Genomic DNA, 17,830 nt, shown 5'->3' on the forward strand with positions numbered 1-17,830 from the left:
TGTATTTCTCCTGAGGTTACCTGTGGGGTTTTCTTTGTATTCCGAACAATTCTTCTGGCAGTTGTGGCTGAAATCTTTCTTGGTCTACCTGACCTTGGCTTGATATCCCCAAATTTTCCACTTCTTAATAAGTGATTGAACAGTACTGACATTTTCAAGGCTTTGGATATCTTTTTATATCCTTTTCCATCTTTATAAAGTTCCATTTCCTTGTTACGCAGGTCTTTTGACAGTTCTTTTCTGCTTCCCATGGCTCAGTATCTAGCCTGCTCAGTGCATCCACGTGAGAGCTAACAAACTCATTGACTATTTATACATAGACACTAATTGCAATTTAAAAAGCCACAGGTGTGGGAAATTAAACTTTAATTGCCATTTAAACCTGTGTGTGTCACCTTGTGTGTCTGTAACAAGACCAAACATTCAAGGGTATGTAAACTTTTGATCAGGGCCATTTGGGTGATTTCTGTTATCATTATGATTTAAAAAGGAGCCAAACAACTGTGATAGTAAATGGCTTCATATGATCTCTATCCTTAAATAATGATTTCAAAATCAATGCCAAAATGACAATTTCTGCCAGGGTATGCAAACTTTTGAGCACAACTGTATATGTGTGTGTGTGTGTGTGTGTGTGTGTGTGTGTATATATATATATATATATATATATATATATATATATATATATATATATATATAATGGAGAACAAGTAAAAAATACTGATAAAGAAACATTTTTTGCAGAGAAAATGCAGAGAAAGCAACACTCAGTATCAGTTAAATGGAAACATGGCTGTTTTGATGGCCACTTGAATTGGGACAGATCTGTTCCAAGCACTGTCTGTTTGTACCACACCAAACAAAGGCAGGATGTCGAAGCAAAGGAAGTTAATGAGCAAAAAAAAGTCAGCCTTTTCTCCACTGTGACACCTCCATTCTTTACTGTCGGAGACACGTTGGGTTAGCCATTTGAACAGACAGGGTTTACTGTGAATAGGGCTGTCTCTCTCTTTCTCTCTCTTTCTCTCTCTCTCTCTCTCTGTGCCGCATCAGCATGGAATGATGTCAGAGGATTATAGTCTGCCCCTCATTTACTGTGCCACAGGGTAGAAAAGGGAATGTCCCAGATTTCTAATGAACTACACCCAAAGTTTTTAACTGGGAAAAAATGCGGGTGCTATCATGGTGTGCTGGTGTTTTACCCTGCTTATTTTTTTAACAAAACCAGGTTAAGCAGAAATGGGGACACTGGCCACATTATTTCAACTTCACTTTTTAAAAATCACGTTTAATAGTGGAACTCTTGAAGGGAAATGATCCACCAATCAGTGAATCGTAGCCAATAAAGCACGGCAAACGTGCTCTGCAATGACCGCCTACTTCCATGATGCAGTTGGTCTCCCTACACTCTAAACTACTTACAAAAGAATTAACTACTTATACATTTGTGTATGTCTGAATATTTAGCAAAAAACTTAATCCATATTGTTTCTATACATATAATTAACAAATGTAATCAATAGTTTTAGATATTTTCGATTACATCATTCGCAATGCTTCTTGGGATTGTAGTTCATTCCCTCATTAAAGACGTTAAGTACACAGTCTTGTACCTTTTGTCTTTTTGTCCAATTTTCAAATAATTATTTGCTTCAAATCAAAGTTTGTAATGTTGTGATTCACCTCAGAGCATGTTGGTTTGGTTCATGGCTTAAAACTCTTTTATGAAAGATTTTATGAAATTCCTATGGGAAAAAAATGAATGAGAAAAATACTTCCGGAACCAAGACGGCTGAAAAAAATAAAATAAAATGGGCGGGCAATGTTGCGCTCTATTGAAACAGTTTGGATAGGACATAACAAATGGCTCATCCCTTTTTTAGGGACAGCCAATAGGCTTTAGTTTCATCACAGCCATGAACCATGATTGGCTACTTACTAGTCTGTTGCAGGGGACGAGACATCTTGAGAGCATTTAATTGGTCAAATTTTGTTTTGTAATGATTGAATATTTGTTTGAATTTTGGTTTTACAAAATTCACATTACAGTTTGACATTGTCAACCAAAATGTTATGTTTGTTGACTAAAATTGGCCATTAAAAATGTCCTTTCAATCAAAATAAAATGGATTATTATTAAAGAAAAGAAAATATTGACTAAATTAAAAGTATGTCATAAAAACTATGACAGAAAGAAAAAGCTGTAAATATGACCTCTGATTAGAGATTGGAGTGTGTTGCAGGGAAACTGGGCAACGATACCTACGGCTGTTTTTCATCACTGGTTAGACATCCTGTAGGTTTGCCGGTGTTTGATGAGTCTGGGCTTTCTGATTGGCTTCAGGTTGCTCGTACATGTAATTAAAATAGTTTGATTTTGGGGTCATCAGCTGACTGTAGCAGCACTCAAGGCTCTGAAGAGTCTGCAGCTTGTTCCGTCCAACCCTCTGCAATGAATATTTTACCATAATTATTTATGGTAATCATTTATGCTGGCAACCGTATGCTGGCCAGTAATAGCAGATATAATTTCGTCTTTAATTGTTTCTCTTGAGGATTTGTCCTGATATTTTACACTTTAAAATGTGATCTGTTCATATTTCTGTAGCTTTATGCATTATATGTGTTTTAAAGGGTTAGTTCACACAAAATGAAAGTCCTGTTATTATTTACTCAAAACACAAAAGGAATACAAAAGGAGATGATGGCATATATGGTCCAGGGGCTCCAAACAGCACCATAAAAATAGTTGATATGACTCATGTAACACATTTAAGTCTTTTGAAGGTATAACATAGCTTTGTATGAGAAACAGACCGAAATTTAAGTTTAGCTTTCAAATATCTAACACATTCACACTTGGCATGCCACGACTGGTTGTGATGTATGTACGGAGCAAATTACAGGACATGGAGGGAATTTATTTTCTGAAATAGTTTTGCATTTCCTTGCAATAAATTAACCATGGTTTTACTAGAGTAACCATAGTATGGTATTTGTAGTAAAACCAATACCATAAAATTGTCCATGATTTTACTACAGTAACCATATTTTAATCATGATATTAATTGTGAAACTGTAGTAATAATACAGGAAAATAAATAAAAATCATAGTTTTGTGGTTAATGTTGTTTTACTGTTGTAAAACCATGGTTAACCCTTATGAAAATTAACCATGGTTTTACTTCCATAACCATAGTTTAACCATGGTATTTGTAGTAAAACCATTTTAACCACAAGATTAACCATGCTTACTACAGTCATGGTTACTACAATATTACTATAGTAAAACTATGGTTTCTGAAAAAAAAAAAATGGTTAGTACAATAATGGCTACTACAATATTATTATAGTAAAACCATGGTTAATTTATTGCAAGGCAACACAAAATGTATTGCAAGGGAACACAAAAACATGTTGTGAGGGAAGAAAAACGTGTTGCAAGGGAGAAAACCCTATTGCGAGGGATCAAGACTTATTGCGAGGGAACGCAAAACTTATTTAGAGGGAAGCAAACTAAACATACAAAACATATTGCGCGGCAACGCAAAATGTATTGCGAGGGAACAGAAAATGTATTGCGAGGGAATGAAAAACATATGGCAAGGGAATGAAAAATGTGTTGCAAGGGAATGCAACCTGTTGCGCAGGTATACAAAAACATATTGCGAAGGAACAAAACATATGCAAGGGAATGCAAACTATTGCGAGGGAAAGCAAACTACTGCAAAGGAGCACAAAACGTATTGTGAGGGAATGCAAAACTATTGCAAGGGAATGCAAAACTTATTGTGAGGGAACTAGAAATCTTATTGCGAGGGAATGCAAAACAATTGTGAGGTAACACAAAACTTATTGCGAGGGAACACAAAACGTATTGTGAGGCAACGCAATATGTATTGTGAGGGAATGAAAAACGTTTTGTAAACAAATGAAAAACATATTGCAAGGGAACGAAAAACGTGTTGCAAGGGAACGCAACTTATTGCGAGGGAATGCAAAAACGTATTGTGAAGGAACAAGACTTAATGCGAGGGAACGCAAAACGTATTGCGAGTGAAAGCAAACTAGTGCGAGGGAACGAAAAACATATTGCGAGGGAACGCAAAACTTATTGCGATGGCACACAAAACTTATTGCGAAGGAATGCAAATCATTTTGCGAGGAAACACAAAACTTAATGCAAGGGAACAAGACTTTTTGCAAGGAATGCAAAAACATTATGAGGGAACAAAACTTATTGTGAGGGAATGCAAAACTTATTGCGAGGGCACAAGACTATTGCGAGGGAATGCAAATATATTGCGGGGGAATGCAAAATGTATTGCAAGGGAACCTAAAACAATTGCGAGGGAATGCAAAACTGTTATGAGGGAGCGCAAAACCTATTGCGAGGGTACACAAAACTTATTGTGAAGGAATGCAAACCATTTTGCGAGGAAACACAAAACTTATTGCGAGGGAATGCAAATATATTGCGAGTGAATGCAAACTTATTGCGAGGAAACCCAAAACTTTTTGCAAGGGAATGCAAAACTTATCGCGAGGGAATACAAAACTTTTGCGAAGGAATACAAACTAATGCTAGGGAACACAAAACTTATTACGAGGGAACCCAAAACTTATTGCAGGGAAACACAAAGCTATTGCGAAGGAATGCAAATGATTGCTAGGGAACACAAAACTTATTTCTCTCTCTCCGCGTCTCCGTGCAGCAGTGCAGCACACATCGGCACACCAGACACACAGACAGGCAGGCAGCAGCCCCTCCCAGCTCCTATCACAATTGTGTTTTTCTTGGCTTGTGTGGAGGTGAGTGGTGATGAACAAAAGACTAAGCTACCAGTGCCTCGACTTTACAGCTAATTAGCCAAAAGACAAAAGACAAATACCGTTAACTTGTGTCTTGCTAACATGCATGACTCATGAGCTACTAGCTAATGTAATAAGTTAGCTAACGTTTAGCTAAGGCAATATATCATGGCCATACAGGCTAATGTACTGTACTTAATGGAGACACTACAGGTGAATACAGTAAAATTTGTGTCTAATAACGTCATCACAATCGCTACATTGATATGCAAATTAGGCTGTAACTAATTAAAATGCGCTAATTTGCATACATTTGACAAGGCACTGCAGGTGAATAGGATAAACAAAATAACTAAAGCATATCACCACAGAACTTCCTCAGTTAATGACTTACATCAAGAGTCTTTTCCCCTGAAATGTTATGTTTAAATATGCAGATTAGCTTGTTTTGGTTAATTTAGAAGAAATCTACAGATGCAAACAGACGGAGGGTAGTAGGCTTAAAACAAACACCATCTAAATGTGTATTTTGGAAGTTTTCTTTCCATTAGAGTAAAAGAAGACATGGAAGCAAAATAGACCAAAATCTCAAAATTGACCACTACATGAAAAAGTGTCCTGCCTTAAACAGTAACTTCATAATTTTGATCGTAGGCTCCTCATCTAAAATGATTTATTGCCTTGTGCAAAATAAACAAATTATCAGTGAAACTGTGTCCCTCTCCTTGGTGCAGTCATTTATTCTAAATATATACTTGAAACTAGTAGCATAGAAAACATGCACATTGTGGCATAGTTTCCTTTGCTGTTGCCTGCTCTTGTGATAAACCTAGTGAATACTAAAGAAGACCATGTCTCTGTGTGGACTGATTATTTTGTAGAAATCTGTTGAGTATGAAACAATTGTGTGAGTGTGAGGGAATTAATATAAATTGGTAAAGAAGTCAGAGTTGTGTTAATATATTTAATGTTTTGTTTAAAAAAAATTGTTTAAATAAATAATTATGAGAAGTGCCCTTTTTTTCGACTTGAGCCCCTGCTCCCCAAAATGTCTGTGCACACCCTGACAAGACTTATTGCAAGTGAACGCAAAACTTATTGCAAGGGAATGTAAGATATTGTAAGGGAACGCAAAATGTATTGCGAGGGAACACAAATTATTGCGCGGGAAATCAAACTATAATGAAAAAATGCAAACTATTGCATGGGAATGGAAAACTTATTGAGAGGGAAAGCTATTGCAAGGGAACACAAAACCTATTTGTAAGGAAACGCAAAACTATTGTGAAGGAACGCAAAACTTACTTTGAGGGAACGCAAAACTTATTGCGAGGGAACACAAACTATTGCAAGGAAACGCTATTGCGAGGGAATGCAAAACTTATTGTGAGGGAACGCAAAACTGTTGCAAGAGAACGCAAACTATTGCCAGGGAACACAAAGCTTATTGCGAGGGAATGCAAAACTACTGTGAAGGAATGCAAACTATTGCTAGGGAACACAAAACTTATTGTGAGGAAACCCAAAATTTATTGCGAGGGAACAAGACTTATTGCAAGTGAATGCAAAAATTATTGCAAGTGAATGCAAGATATTGTAAGGGAACACAAAACTTATTTGCGAGGGAATGCAAAACTATTGCGAAGGAACGTAAAACTATTGTGAAATAATGCAAACTATTGTGAGGGAACGCAAAATTATTGTGAGGAAACACAAAACTTATTGCGAGGGAACACAAATTATTGTGAGGAAATGCTATTGCTAGGGAATGCAAAACTTATTGCGAGGGAACGCAAAACTGTTACAAGGGAACGCAAATCTTTGTCAGTGAACACAAAGCTTATTGTGAGGGAATGCAAAACTATTGTCAAGGAATGCAAACTATTGCGAGGGAACCCAAAACTTATTGCGAAGAAACGCAAAGCTATTGCAAAGGAATGCAAACTATTGCTAGGGAACACAAAACGTATGGCGAGGGAACACAAAACTTATTGCAAGGGAACGCAAGATGTTGTAAGGGAATGCAAAACGTATTGCGAGGGAACGCAAACTATTGTGAGGGAACAAAAACTATAGCGAAGGAACACAAATTATTGCGTGGGAACGCAAACTATAATGAAGAAATGCAAACTATTGCATGGGAACTGAAAACGTATTGAGAGGGAATGCAAAACTTATTGCAAGGGCACACAAAACTTATTTGCAAGGCAATGCAAACCTATTGCAAAGGAACATAAAACTATTGTGAGAATGCAAACTATTGCGAGGGAACGCAAAGCTTATTTTGAGGGAATGCAAAACTTATTGCGAGGGAACACAAACTATTGCAAGGAAATGCTATTGCCAGGGAACACAAAGCTTATTGTGAGGGAATGCAAAACTATTGCAGGGGAACACAAGTTATTGTGAGGGAATACAAACTACTGCAACGAAACGTAAAACTATTTCAGAAAATAAATTCTCTAAGTCCTCTGTCCTCTAAGGGTGCTCCGCGTACATACAGTTTGTGAGAAACAATAGCATAAATGACATCAAATCTATCGCAATGTGTCTTAATGATTTAAATATATGTGAAAGAGATTTGAGAGAGGGCAATATTTTCTGTGAATAATGACTGTAATTTTAGCCATGTCTGTACACAAGCTATCGTTTGGCTTCAGAAGACTTGGAATATAGCTTATATGTCACATGGACTATTATTATGATACTATTTTGTCCTTTTTGGTGTTCAACAACCCTCAACTGCTCCACACAAAAAAATAAAAAAGTCATAGCAGTTTGGAACAAAATGAAATTGAGTAAATGATGACAGAATTTTCATTCTTAACTAAAACTATTCATTTGCCAAGCAAAACCGTGTAGAAGCTCAATCAAATAGTAGTTTCACACACAAAAAGTGTTTGAAAAGTTCCTCTCCTCAAATCTTTTGAAGCACCATCATGACTGACAGCTCTGAGAACAGGGGAAGAGCTCCTCCAAGATCTCTAACTGCTCTTTATCCAAGCAGTGGCAGTTCATTGCTTTGAAAAACTCCTTTGTGGCCAGATGTAGCTACAAACTGATCGGATGGCAGCACCCGCAGAAGCAAAGTTGTGTTCTTATTTATTATATCTTTAATAGATCACCGAGTAGCTCTTTATTGCTGTCAGGCAGCAGTATGATTCCAACTGTTGTCATTTAGATAAAGTTTGCAGAGAAATATCTTTATGTGCACTGTTTCTGTAGGTGATAAAAGGGGCGCTTGCGGGGATCCAGGAACGCCGGCTCACGCCACCAGAGAGGAGGGCAGCTTTCAGCAGCACGCTAAAGTGCGGTTCACTTGCTCAACAGGTCATACTCTCTACGGCTCCGCTGAGAGGATTTGCTTCCCCAACGGCACATGGTCGGGCCGTCAGCCCACCTGCAAACGTAAGTGACACAGTTAGACAGCATGAATAATGTATGTTCACAGCCTGGAGTTGTGTAAGCACACAAAGACACTGATATGAATTTGATATAGGACATTAGGAAAAATCTTTTCTCTCGTCCAACATTTGAGACAGTGTTGTGGCATTCATGCTTTTTGCGATCAGTGTTAATCTCTGAAATTTTTTACATTAAATTACTGATCATTTGTTTTTATTTTGTTAACGATCATGACGCATCATGATGATAAACTATTTTGACTAAAACATACTGTTGACAAAGAAATAGACGAGAAGCTGCAAGATTTTACCAATGCACTAACAATGTTTAGAAAAATCTTGTTGAATATGCTTTAATTAGCATGCACAGATTACACCATCTTGGAAAAGTTGCGTCTTTAAATTAATTTCCTCTAAACCACTGCGGGCACATCCGCATGCATTAAAACGGAGATTGTGTTTTGCCACTGGATCACATTTTGTGCCATTTTTGGAATGTCCCACCATGAGAGTTGTGTTTTTAAGACACTGTGTCAAGTCTTATAAAATGCATCTAGAATCCCCATGCATTCTGTCCCATTCTGTTGCGTTCAATCTATCTGTTTTTTTAACACACAAACCTATGTAAGTCTTATGTAAGCTAAACCCTTACAAAATAAGTCCAATCAGGATCAGGTAAACCCGAAAGCAGCCTAATTAGGCAACCCACCAGCTAGTCGATTTTGAAAATATGTAGTTTTGCATCTCTATCAGGCCTGAAGGTTTTTTGAGGAAATGGCACAAGTGTTTTTGCTGTTTTTGCAGCTCTTTTATCCGGACGCATTGTCTGTACCATCTTAAGGGTGACAAGTTATTGCAGTCCAGTGCCGGGGCTCGGCTATATAACAGATTTACAGATTGTTAGCATACAGGTCCCAGGAGGTGGAAATTTCTCAAGCTTGAATGTTTTTTGCTACGCTGCTCTGCTCTAACAGCTTGTCTTGCATTAAATCCCAGCATGCCCTCTGTGATTTCTCCCAGCCCGTACAAACACCAACATCACCCCCCCCACCCTTAACCTTGCTCGACCTGTGCATGTGCTGTTTTCACTGGGTGTGAGGGGAAAACACGATACTAGCGGCATTGGACGACGATCAGGGGAAAACAATGCTAAGTGCAAAAAACGAAATGCAATTTACCATATAATCATGCATAGTTAAAAAGTGCAATAAATAGGCCAATCAGCTGTTGACATGGAGTTGAAAATGCTTCTCATATTGTTTGTTGTTATCATCAAAGACTGCACATCCAATCAAACTTTATGGCATTTTGGTGCAAATTGGCTGCTGATTTAGGCAGGTGTCTACATGGACATGCCCTCATCATTGAAAACCACAAACAAAACTATGCAATATTAAAAAAATATGGCCCAGACTGTTAAATATGGGTTCACATGCAGCGAGGATGAACAGTTTGTGCCAACTACTGTGTGTTTTAAGCAGTGAATTATTGGCTGCTAAGAGCATGAAACCATTGAAATGAAAGGGACATTTAGAATATATATATATATATATATATATATATATATATATATATATATATATTGTGCATATTAATAATGTTGCATATTATTTAGCATATGAATTTGCATATTATTGAGCTTATGAAGTTAAGCAAAACCAGTTGAAAACCACTGGCCTAAACTGAAGCAAGCTTATCTCACTGCAAAAAATAATGTTCTTAATCAGTATTTTTGTCTTGTTTTCTAGTAAAAATGTCTGAAAATCCTTAAAACTATATATAACTGAGTATATATATATATATATATATATATATATATATATATATATATATATACATATATATATATATTTGAAAATTTCTTTGCTTTGCTTTCCTTTTCTATTCTTTCCTTTTTTTTTTTTTTTTGTTGACATTTTCATAAAAAAAAGTTTACTCTTAAAATGTTCAAGTCATATAAGTCAGGCATATGGGGTATCGTTTGAAAGGTTAGAATCGGAAATTTCATATATAACCATCACTTCTCCATTTATGTTATATAAAATATCAAAATAAGGCCTGAAAACATTCGCGTCACAAATCAGTGCCACCAAGAGGTCATGTGATAAAAATATTACAATGAATATAAATGTCTTTCAAATAGCACTTAAATAGACAAATCATATATCAAGCGAAAGCTCTTATTCTCAGCAGTACGACTGTACAGTTTATTTTGTTGCCCTAATACTACAATTTGAATGATGTTATGATATCTGTAAGACATCAAATACAAATATCTCTTTTATGCACCGATCACTGCTGCTGTAAGCCCCAAATAGCTAAAAACTTTATATCAGCTTTTACCTTATGTAGTTTTCTAAAAAATGAGCCATTTCTACTTGTTTATGAGCTTGCTGTTGTGAATAATCCAGTGTTCTATCTTTGTTGTCCTGAACAAAATATGCAGTCCAGCAGGAAAAGCATGCTAAACAAATCATCGGAAATATATGTTATCAACTATTGATGATAACGTTTTATACAACATCGCAATGAGGAGGAGCTTTCTAATGACACCTAGACTGAGCTTCTAGTCTGCTCGGAGACTGAAATATTCGATGAAACAATGGGGGTGGTGCATGAACTGAAAATTAGACTGAATGTCTATGGACGAGCACATCTATGAGGGCTAAAATGTGTTACAGCACCACCTACATTTCAGATCAGCATTTTGTGATGGAAGGTGATAGAGGGGGGGAAAAAAAAAACATTTCTAGTACTTGCTGCCATCTAGTGGAATAAAATAAGACTTTTTGTAGGAATATGGAGTGAACAGAACCAGAATTACATGCTTACAAATTTAGGACAACAACAAAAAAAGAAAATTCTATTCATAATAAGATTGTAAACATATACAATATTATTTATGAATAATTGCCATCTTTTTTTTAAATTATTATTATTTAGGGGATTTTCTGAAAAGATGAGACCAATTTTTTGGCAATTACAGTATGTGGAGCTTTTGAGTGTGAAAAACTGCAGGCGGCAGCCCAAAAGTGCCCCAAAATTGAAGAGGTTAAGAGACATTGAGAAAACAAAACTGTCAATTTTCCAATTCAGCTCATGCCATGTCAATACTTTTGCATATTATTGAGCCTATGAATTGCTTGGCAAAGTTCAGTTTTAAGGATATTTTTATTTTTTACATTTGTACAATAAACAATTTTGGGATGGTGTTGTATCGCCACTTTAATCCATTATAGCATTGGTCTAACATCATCCAATATAAAAAAAGATTACATTGTTATTCAATGTAAAATATGGGTCCTTAAGCAAACCAATTGGAAACCACTGGAAAAAACTGCAGCAAGCTTATCTCACTGCAAAAAAAAAAAAAAAAAAAAAAGAAAGAAAGAAAAAAAAAATTATGTCCTTAATCAGTATTTTTGTATTTTTTTTTTTTTTCTAGTAAAAATGTCTGAGAATCTTAAACTAATGTACTGTATATTTTCTGAAGAAGCAAACCTGTGAGATAATAAGATGTTTTTTTAGAGAATATAGTTTGATTAATTATTAAGGTTGGGAATCGTTAGGAATTTTCCAATTCCGGTTCCGATTCCTTAACGGTTCCAGTAGTTCTTTTAGTACTTTTGAGGAAGAATTATTTGGAAATGAGAAATGCAATTCTTATTAGATTTACTGTCCTCTACAGTCTGTTGCCAAATGATGAGATCCTTTAAGATTTCTACAGGGCAGATATAACAAATCAGAAATAAGCTTAATACAATTCTTGTAAAAGGTGAGTTTGCTGACTTTTTAGATCCTAACTAGGCTATCTCTGGACTATATCTAAACAAACAAAAAATGTGATGGCATATTTCATTCATTAATTTTATTAAAATAAAAAATTCCTTGTATTACAAAACTCAGTGTATCTTTAATTAAACATTGTCATATGAAAAACCAGTCAGTAACTGCACTGCTTGATTAAAGTCTCACAGGTCTAAAGTCACATGACATAACAGTAACAGTTCCAGAGACAGTTTAGACTGTGTTCTGTGTTCTGTTGTCTAATGTTGTACTTCAAGCTTGTGAGACTTCAACAGTTCTTATTTGATTTTGAGTTGGACATTCATAACTTGCACATCAGTGTAAGATTAATACTATGCCAGACTAGACCGGAAGCACTGTATTTTTTGTGCTTTCGATTCAAAAGGATCAGCTCATATGAGTCATCCTTTCGGGAATCGGACTGTTCCGGAAGCGTTGTATGTTTCACGCTGTAGAGTCAAAAGAACCAGCTCATCTAAATCGTCCTTTGGGAATCGGACCATACCAGAAGCGCTGTCTGTTTCACGCTGTAGATTCAACAGCCGGCTCATAAGTCATTTGTTTGTGTGTTTTACACTTTTGACCCAGTTGAGGGCAGCGCTGCTGCAGAAATCGCTGCTGTTCCAGCCGCATCGTTGGAAAATTCACGCAGAGGAACTGTTAACGGAACCAAAAGTCAGGAAGATCATCCAGTTCTGCCATTTTGTAAAGAATGGAACCGGTTCTGAACAAGAACCAGTTCTCGGTTCCCAACCCTATTAATTATAATAATAAAGTTATCCAATATATTGATCTAACACAATCCAGTATAAAATATTTTGCATTGATATTTATTGTAAAATCTTGGTACTTAAGCAAAATCAGTTAAAAACCAAGGACTAAACTGCAACAAGCTTATCTAAAAAAATTAAATCAAATTCTTAATCAGTATTTTGATTTCCAGTAAAAATAAAGCATCCTTAAAAAAACATTTACCAAAGAAGCAAAACTGTGTCTGAAAATTTGATTTGTTTTCTGAGAACATATCTTCAATTAAGCTTATTTTTCTTACCCTATTGGTGAATTGTTTTTGCTTATGTTAAACATAGATCTAACATCATTTAGTGAGTTTTATGCTTAAAACAAGAAGAGAGTCAGTGGCTAAGAGCAGGAAACTTAATTTAATGTCAATTTATCTCAAAACAAGTCTTAATAAGTAAATGTATCTTCTTTCAAGAATGTTTAGATGTTTTTACTGGAAACAGCACAAAAAATAAATACTGAAAATGATTTGTTTTTGCAGTGCTTGAATTCCTACTATTCAAAGGGTCCTGCTTTCTGAGCTATTCAGAATAAATGTGAATCAATACAGCTGCTTCTCTGCTGCATGTGAGTTTCTGTTGGCAAGCTACTAATGCGATTCTCTTTTATCCAATAGCTGTTCAATGCGGGAATCCTGGGACTCCAGCTAATGGGCGCATTTTACGTGTGGATGACACCACCTTCTCTCACTCAATCATCTACTCATGCGTGGATGGATATCGCCTCTCTGGTTCTCCCTCCCGTCAGTGCCTGGCAAATGGCACCTGGTCTGGCGCCGAGCCTAACTGCACTCGTACGTATTCAGATCCTGAGTTCTTCAAGCTTACTCTTACATCCCAGAAAAAAATGAAACAAACCAGTGTGACAATTTGGGAACACTTTAGTGATCCATCATCTGTTTTTGTTTTTAGTTTCTTTCTGCTATGGTAAATGCTGCCAATTAAGCAAGCAAGACTCTCCGTAATAACAAGACGCCCAATTTGTAATTAGCCAAACCATCTTATAACGGTGTTGTTGTTGCACAAATGGACCCTGCACACCTCATGTGCTATCTCATTAATATAAAGAGATTTTTTACTGACACTGTCTAAGTAATAGGAGGATGAAATGACAAGAAGAATCAATCTCAGACTGACATAAAATGCAAGATTAATGTTGGCGTAGTCGGCAAATAATGAGCGGGGGAGTGCAGCAGGACTACAGTGAATTTCAATGGGCCCCTCCAATGGCATTATACAATGCTGTGATGTGATGTTTGTTATTGATGGAATGCAGAGATAAATTGTGGATGTCAAAAGTGAAACAATTTCATTGCCACTAGCGGTACCAAACAGATTTGCAAAAATAATGACTTCAAATAAGTTTCAACCAATCCATCTCAGTTGTTTGGACAAACAACTCCAAACTTTTTTTGCTACAGTTTTTACATGGAATTTAGCATGTCACACCACAGGACATATAAGGTATAAAATGATTGTAACGTGTTTCCAACAGTTAGACTCCCATATGCTTAAATTCACACTATAAATAAGAACAACTTTAACTTAGTATGGTTCCCGAACAAATGACTCTTATGAGATGTTATGCTTATTAATGCTGAAAATCTCTCTATATATGTTTAGGTGTCAAACCACAAAACAGAATAAATAAACATAAAAGTAGATCCATATAAATTTATGTTTAATATTTTCCAAACTTGCAAGCTTTAAAATGTCGCACAGATGTTTAAAACATTGCAGCTTGTCATTTTTTATCAGTTTCTAAGGACGTGTTTCTGCGTGTGTATACATATTTAGAGGCCGTTCACAAAAAAATTGTTGCAGTGAAACAAATCAAACAGAATGCAGGTTTCACAAGAAGCATTTATAAAAGTTTAAGTTTTTAACTTGTCTTATAAATGATCAGCTTGTCCTGTGTGAACGGCCCCTTAGTGCATTGTCACTTTGCTACAGTTTTTAGTTTTCTATTACAATATTACAATTTGACATCTCCATGACATTACCCTGAAAGTGCATTATTAATATGAAGTCTATATAAACACTCTATGAATCTTGAGTGCCGGTTAGAAGTTATCACACTTTTTTAACACCCAGAGCACATTAAAATGTCTGCACATTTACTGGCAGAACTAGATTTTTGCATTTTCTGCAGATAAAAAGAGTGATATTTGCCTGTGCAAAACTCACTGCCACTATGCTAGAATTTTATAGGTGGTTGCCAGGACATTGCTATGCGGTTGCTAAGGTGTTCTGGATGGTTGCTTGGTAGTTGCTCACTGGCCCAAGTCAAAACAGTCCACCTTGATATTCTGGTCCCTCCTTCAAAGAAATTCTTTGAGATTTGTGGCTATTTTTCAGCATAGGTTGCAAAAAAAATTCCATAGTGAGCTGCCTTGCTGTCTACTGCCTACATAGTCAGCTGCCTTCCAAGGTAGCATCCTAACTGAGATTGAACCTTTTAAGTGACTGATTTGGAACACTCTACATAAACAGCACCTTTGGGCATCATACTAATTGCGCTCCTAACGCAAAGGACACTTTGTGTTAGCATGTTGCTAAGCTAAAGATATGATGCGCAAAGCATAAAAAGCATAACACAAACAAATATTTGGTAAAATAGTATTTTTTTTCTATTTGAATATTATTTTGGTATTGAGTGAAATATATTTATAATTCATCTCACTTTGTTCGACGTAAGAATTTTGTCAAAAAAGGTATATTTTGGATGCCTTCAAATACTATTTTGTTGGCAGTTCTCATGGTTTTGGAACCTCAATGTTTAATGAGTTTTTCAACTTTGTCATTCAGCCCTGAGGCTTGACCATTATACAGTCAAATGCAATTTAAATTAATAGAAGCACACAGACTAAATGTTGCTTTAGTTATAGTTCCCTTGGATATTTTAATGATGTACATTGTTTAGACTAATTTTGTACACATTTTTTGTCTTTTGAGTAATTGACAAATGGAAATGGACATGAACTTTATATATATTAATATAAAGATTTTAGGTAAAACTTTATATACAGTATTTGTATAAGGGATTTGTTAGATGCAGTAACTGGTCATAATTCGCCACAAAAAAAAAAACTGGGAAAAAAAGTTTTCATTTCACTAGTTCCCTATCTGTCACTCAGTCGACGTTGTGTCAATGTAGTGACACTAGGGGGATCACTCTTGGGATCCCTAAACACCTCTGCTTTTTGAAAAAAGGCCAATGGGAATTGGAGAGTGGAATTTGCATGCCACTCCCCCGGACAAACGGGTATAAAAGGAGCTGGCATGCAACCACTCATTCAGATTTTCTCTTCGGAGCCGAGCGATTGCATTCAGTGCACTGAATTCAATTCACCTCAAACTGCTGGATTTTATGGTGCATTTCAGTGGCTTCTCCCCCTCCGCATCCGTGGAGTGCAGAGAATGCCCCTGGGCGTTTCGGCAGAGCAAAACAAAAGAGTATATTCTAAAAAGAGTATGTTTTCAATCCTAAAAGAGCGGCACACACGGAACATCTTTTTAAAGATGCCTTTCTTTTTGTGTGTTATTCCTGGTTGCAGTCGTTATCTCTCTGCTTCTGATGGCCATGATCACTGCCTTACGTGTCTGGGTGCTGCCCACGCGGAGACATCATTCGTGGATGGGTCTTGTCCTCATTGCGAGAACATGACCATGGCAACGTTGCCACGCCTCGGTCCTTCTATCTACGGGTATGAGGCCACGTCGGCTAGCACTGGGGGTGATTTGGGGACTTCAATGGGAGCAACTCCGCCGGGTAACCCCCCCACGGACCTCCCATTCTTCAGCATGCTCACTTTCCCCAGTCGGGCTCTCGGATGAGACCGCCAGCTCATCTCAGGGTGAGTTCGACCTCTTATTCAGGGCCCGGGAAGACGATGAGTTATCAAGCGCAGCATCGGAGAGCGGGCTCGTCCATTCTGATGCGGAGGCTTCAGCTGGGCTTCCTCCTTCAGGTATGGTCACCCAGTCTCAGGCCTACGCGGAGATGACAGACATGCTTTCCCGGGCAGCCGCAAGCATCAGGCTAGAGTGGAACCCTCTACTCTCCCCTGAACCCTCGCGGCTCATGAATGGTTCCTGGGCCAGGCGCCCCGCCCCGCCCTTTCTTCCTGGAAGTGCATGAGGAGCTGACAAGATCGTGGGGGCAGCTTTTACTACCCGATCCCGATCTTTCAGCTTCCCCCCTCTCACTACCCTCGATAGTGGGGTGGCCAAGGGGTATTCCATGATTCCCCAGGTGGAGAAGGCGCTCACGGTGCACTTGTGCCTGCAGAGTGCCACCACCTGGCCTGGGCGCCCGAAGCTCCCGTCCAGGGCCTGTAGGTTTACGTCATCTCTGACAGCTAAGGCCTACGTTGCCGCTGGACAAGCCCCCTCCGCCCTGCATGCCATGGCTCTCCTGCAGGTACACCAAACCAAGGCGCTAAAAGAGCTGCACGAGGGTAGTTCTGACCCGGGATCAATGCAGGAACTGCGCTCGGCGACCGACCTCGCTCTCTGGGTGACGAAGGTCACAGCGCGGCCTCTCGGGCAGGCGATGTCCACCCTGGTGGTCCAGGAGTGCCACCTTTGGCTCAAGCTGGTCGAGATGAGAGAGGCTGACAAGGCACGGTTCCGTGACGCCCCCATTTCCCAGGTTGGCCTGTTCAGCGACACCGGTGAGGACTTTGCCCAGCAGTTCTCGATGGTGAAGCAGCAGACGGAGGCTATTCAACACATCCTGCCCCGGCACGTCTCAAGACCCCGCACCCCGTCTGCTCGTCGCCAAGGGCGTTCTCCTGCAACAACAGCACCAGCTCTTCTGCAGCCCGCCACAGCGGCCCGGCCCCAGCATGGAAACACTGCAGGAAGCAGTCGCCACCCGTCTCACGGCCAGCCGCCAAGAACCCAAGGAAGGCTTCGAAGTGCCCCTGAGATGGGTGACCCAGGGACGAGGAGACCTGCTTCTATGGAGCTGGTAGACAGACAACTCCATCCCCTGATGGAGGG

The 17,830-nt window shown here is 38.2% G+C and overlaps 1 protein-coding gene across 1 annotated transcript in view; it reads left to right on the forward strand.

Annotated features, from left to right (window-relative positions):
- csmd3a (CUB and Sushi multiple domains 3a) overlaps positions 1-17,830 on the forward strand; it is a 437,506-nt gene that overhangs the window by 359,683 nt on the left and 59,993 nt on the right. Inside the window, exons 58-59 of the mRNA XM_051721095.1 lie at positions 8,038-8,220; positions 13,441-13,617. Of these exons, the coding sequence (XP_051577055.1) occupies positions 8,038-8,220; positions 13,441-13,617 (360 nt within the window). The remainder of the gene's footprint in view (positions 1-8,037; positions 8,221-13,440; positions 13,618-17,830) is intronic.

Source organism: Myxocyprinus asiaticus, chromosome 16 (assembly GCF_019703515.2).
Source record: "Myxocyprinus asiaticus isolate MX2 ecotype Aquarium Trade chromosome 16, UBuf_Myxa_2, whole genome shotgun sequence".
NCBI classification, from domain to species: domain Eukaryota; kingdom Metazoa; phylum Chordata; class Actinopteri; order Cypriniformes; family Catostomidae; genus Myxocyprinus; species Myxocyprinus asiaticus.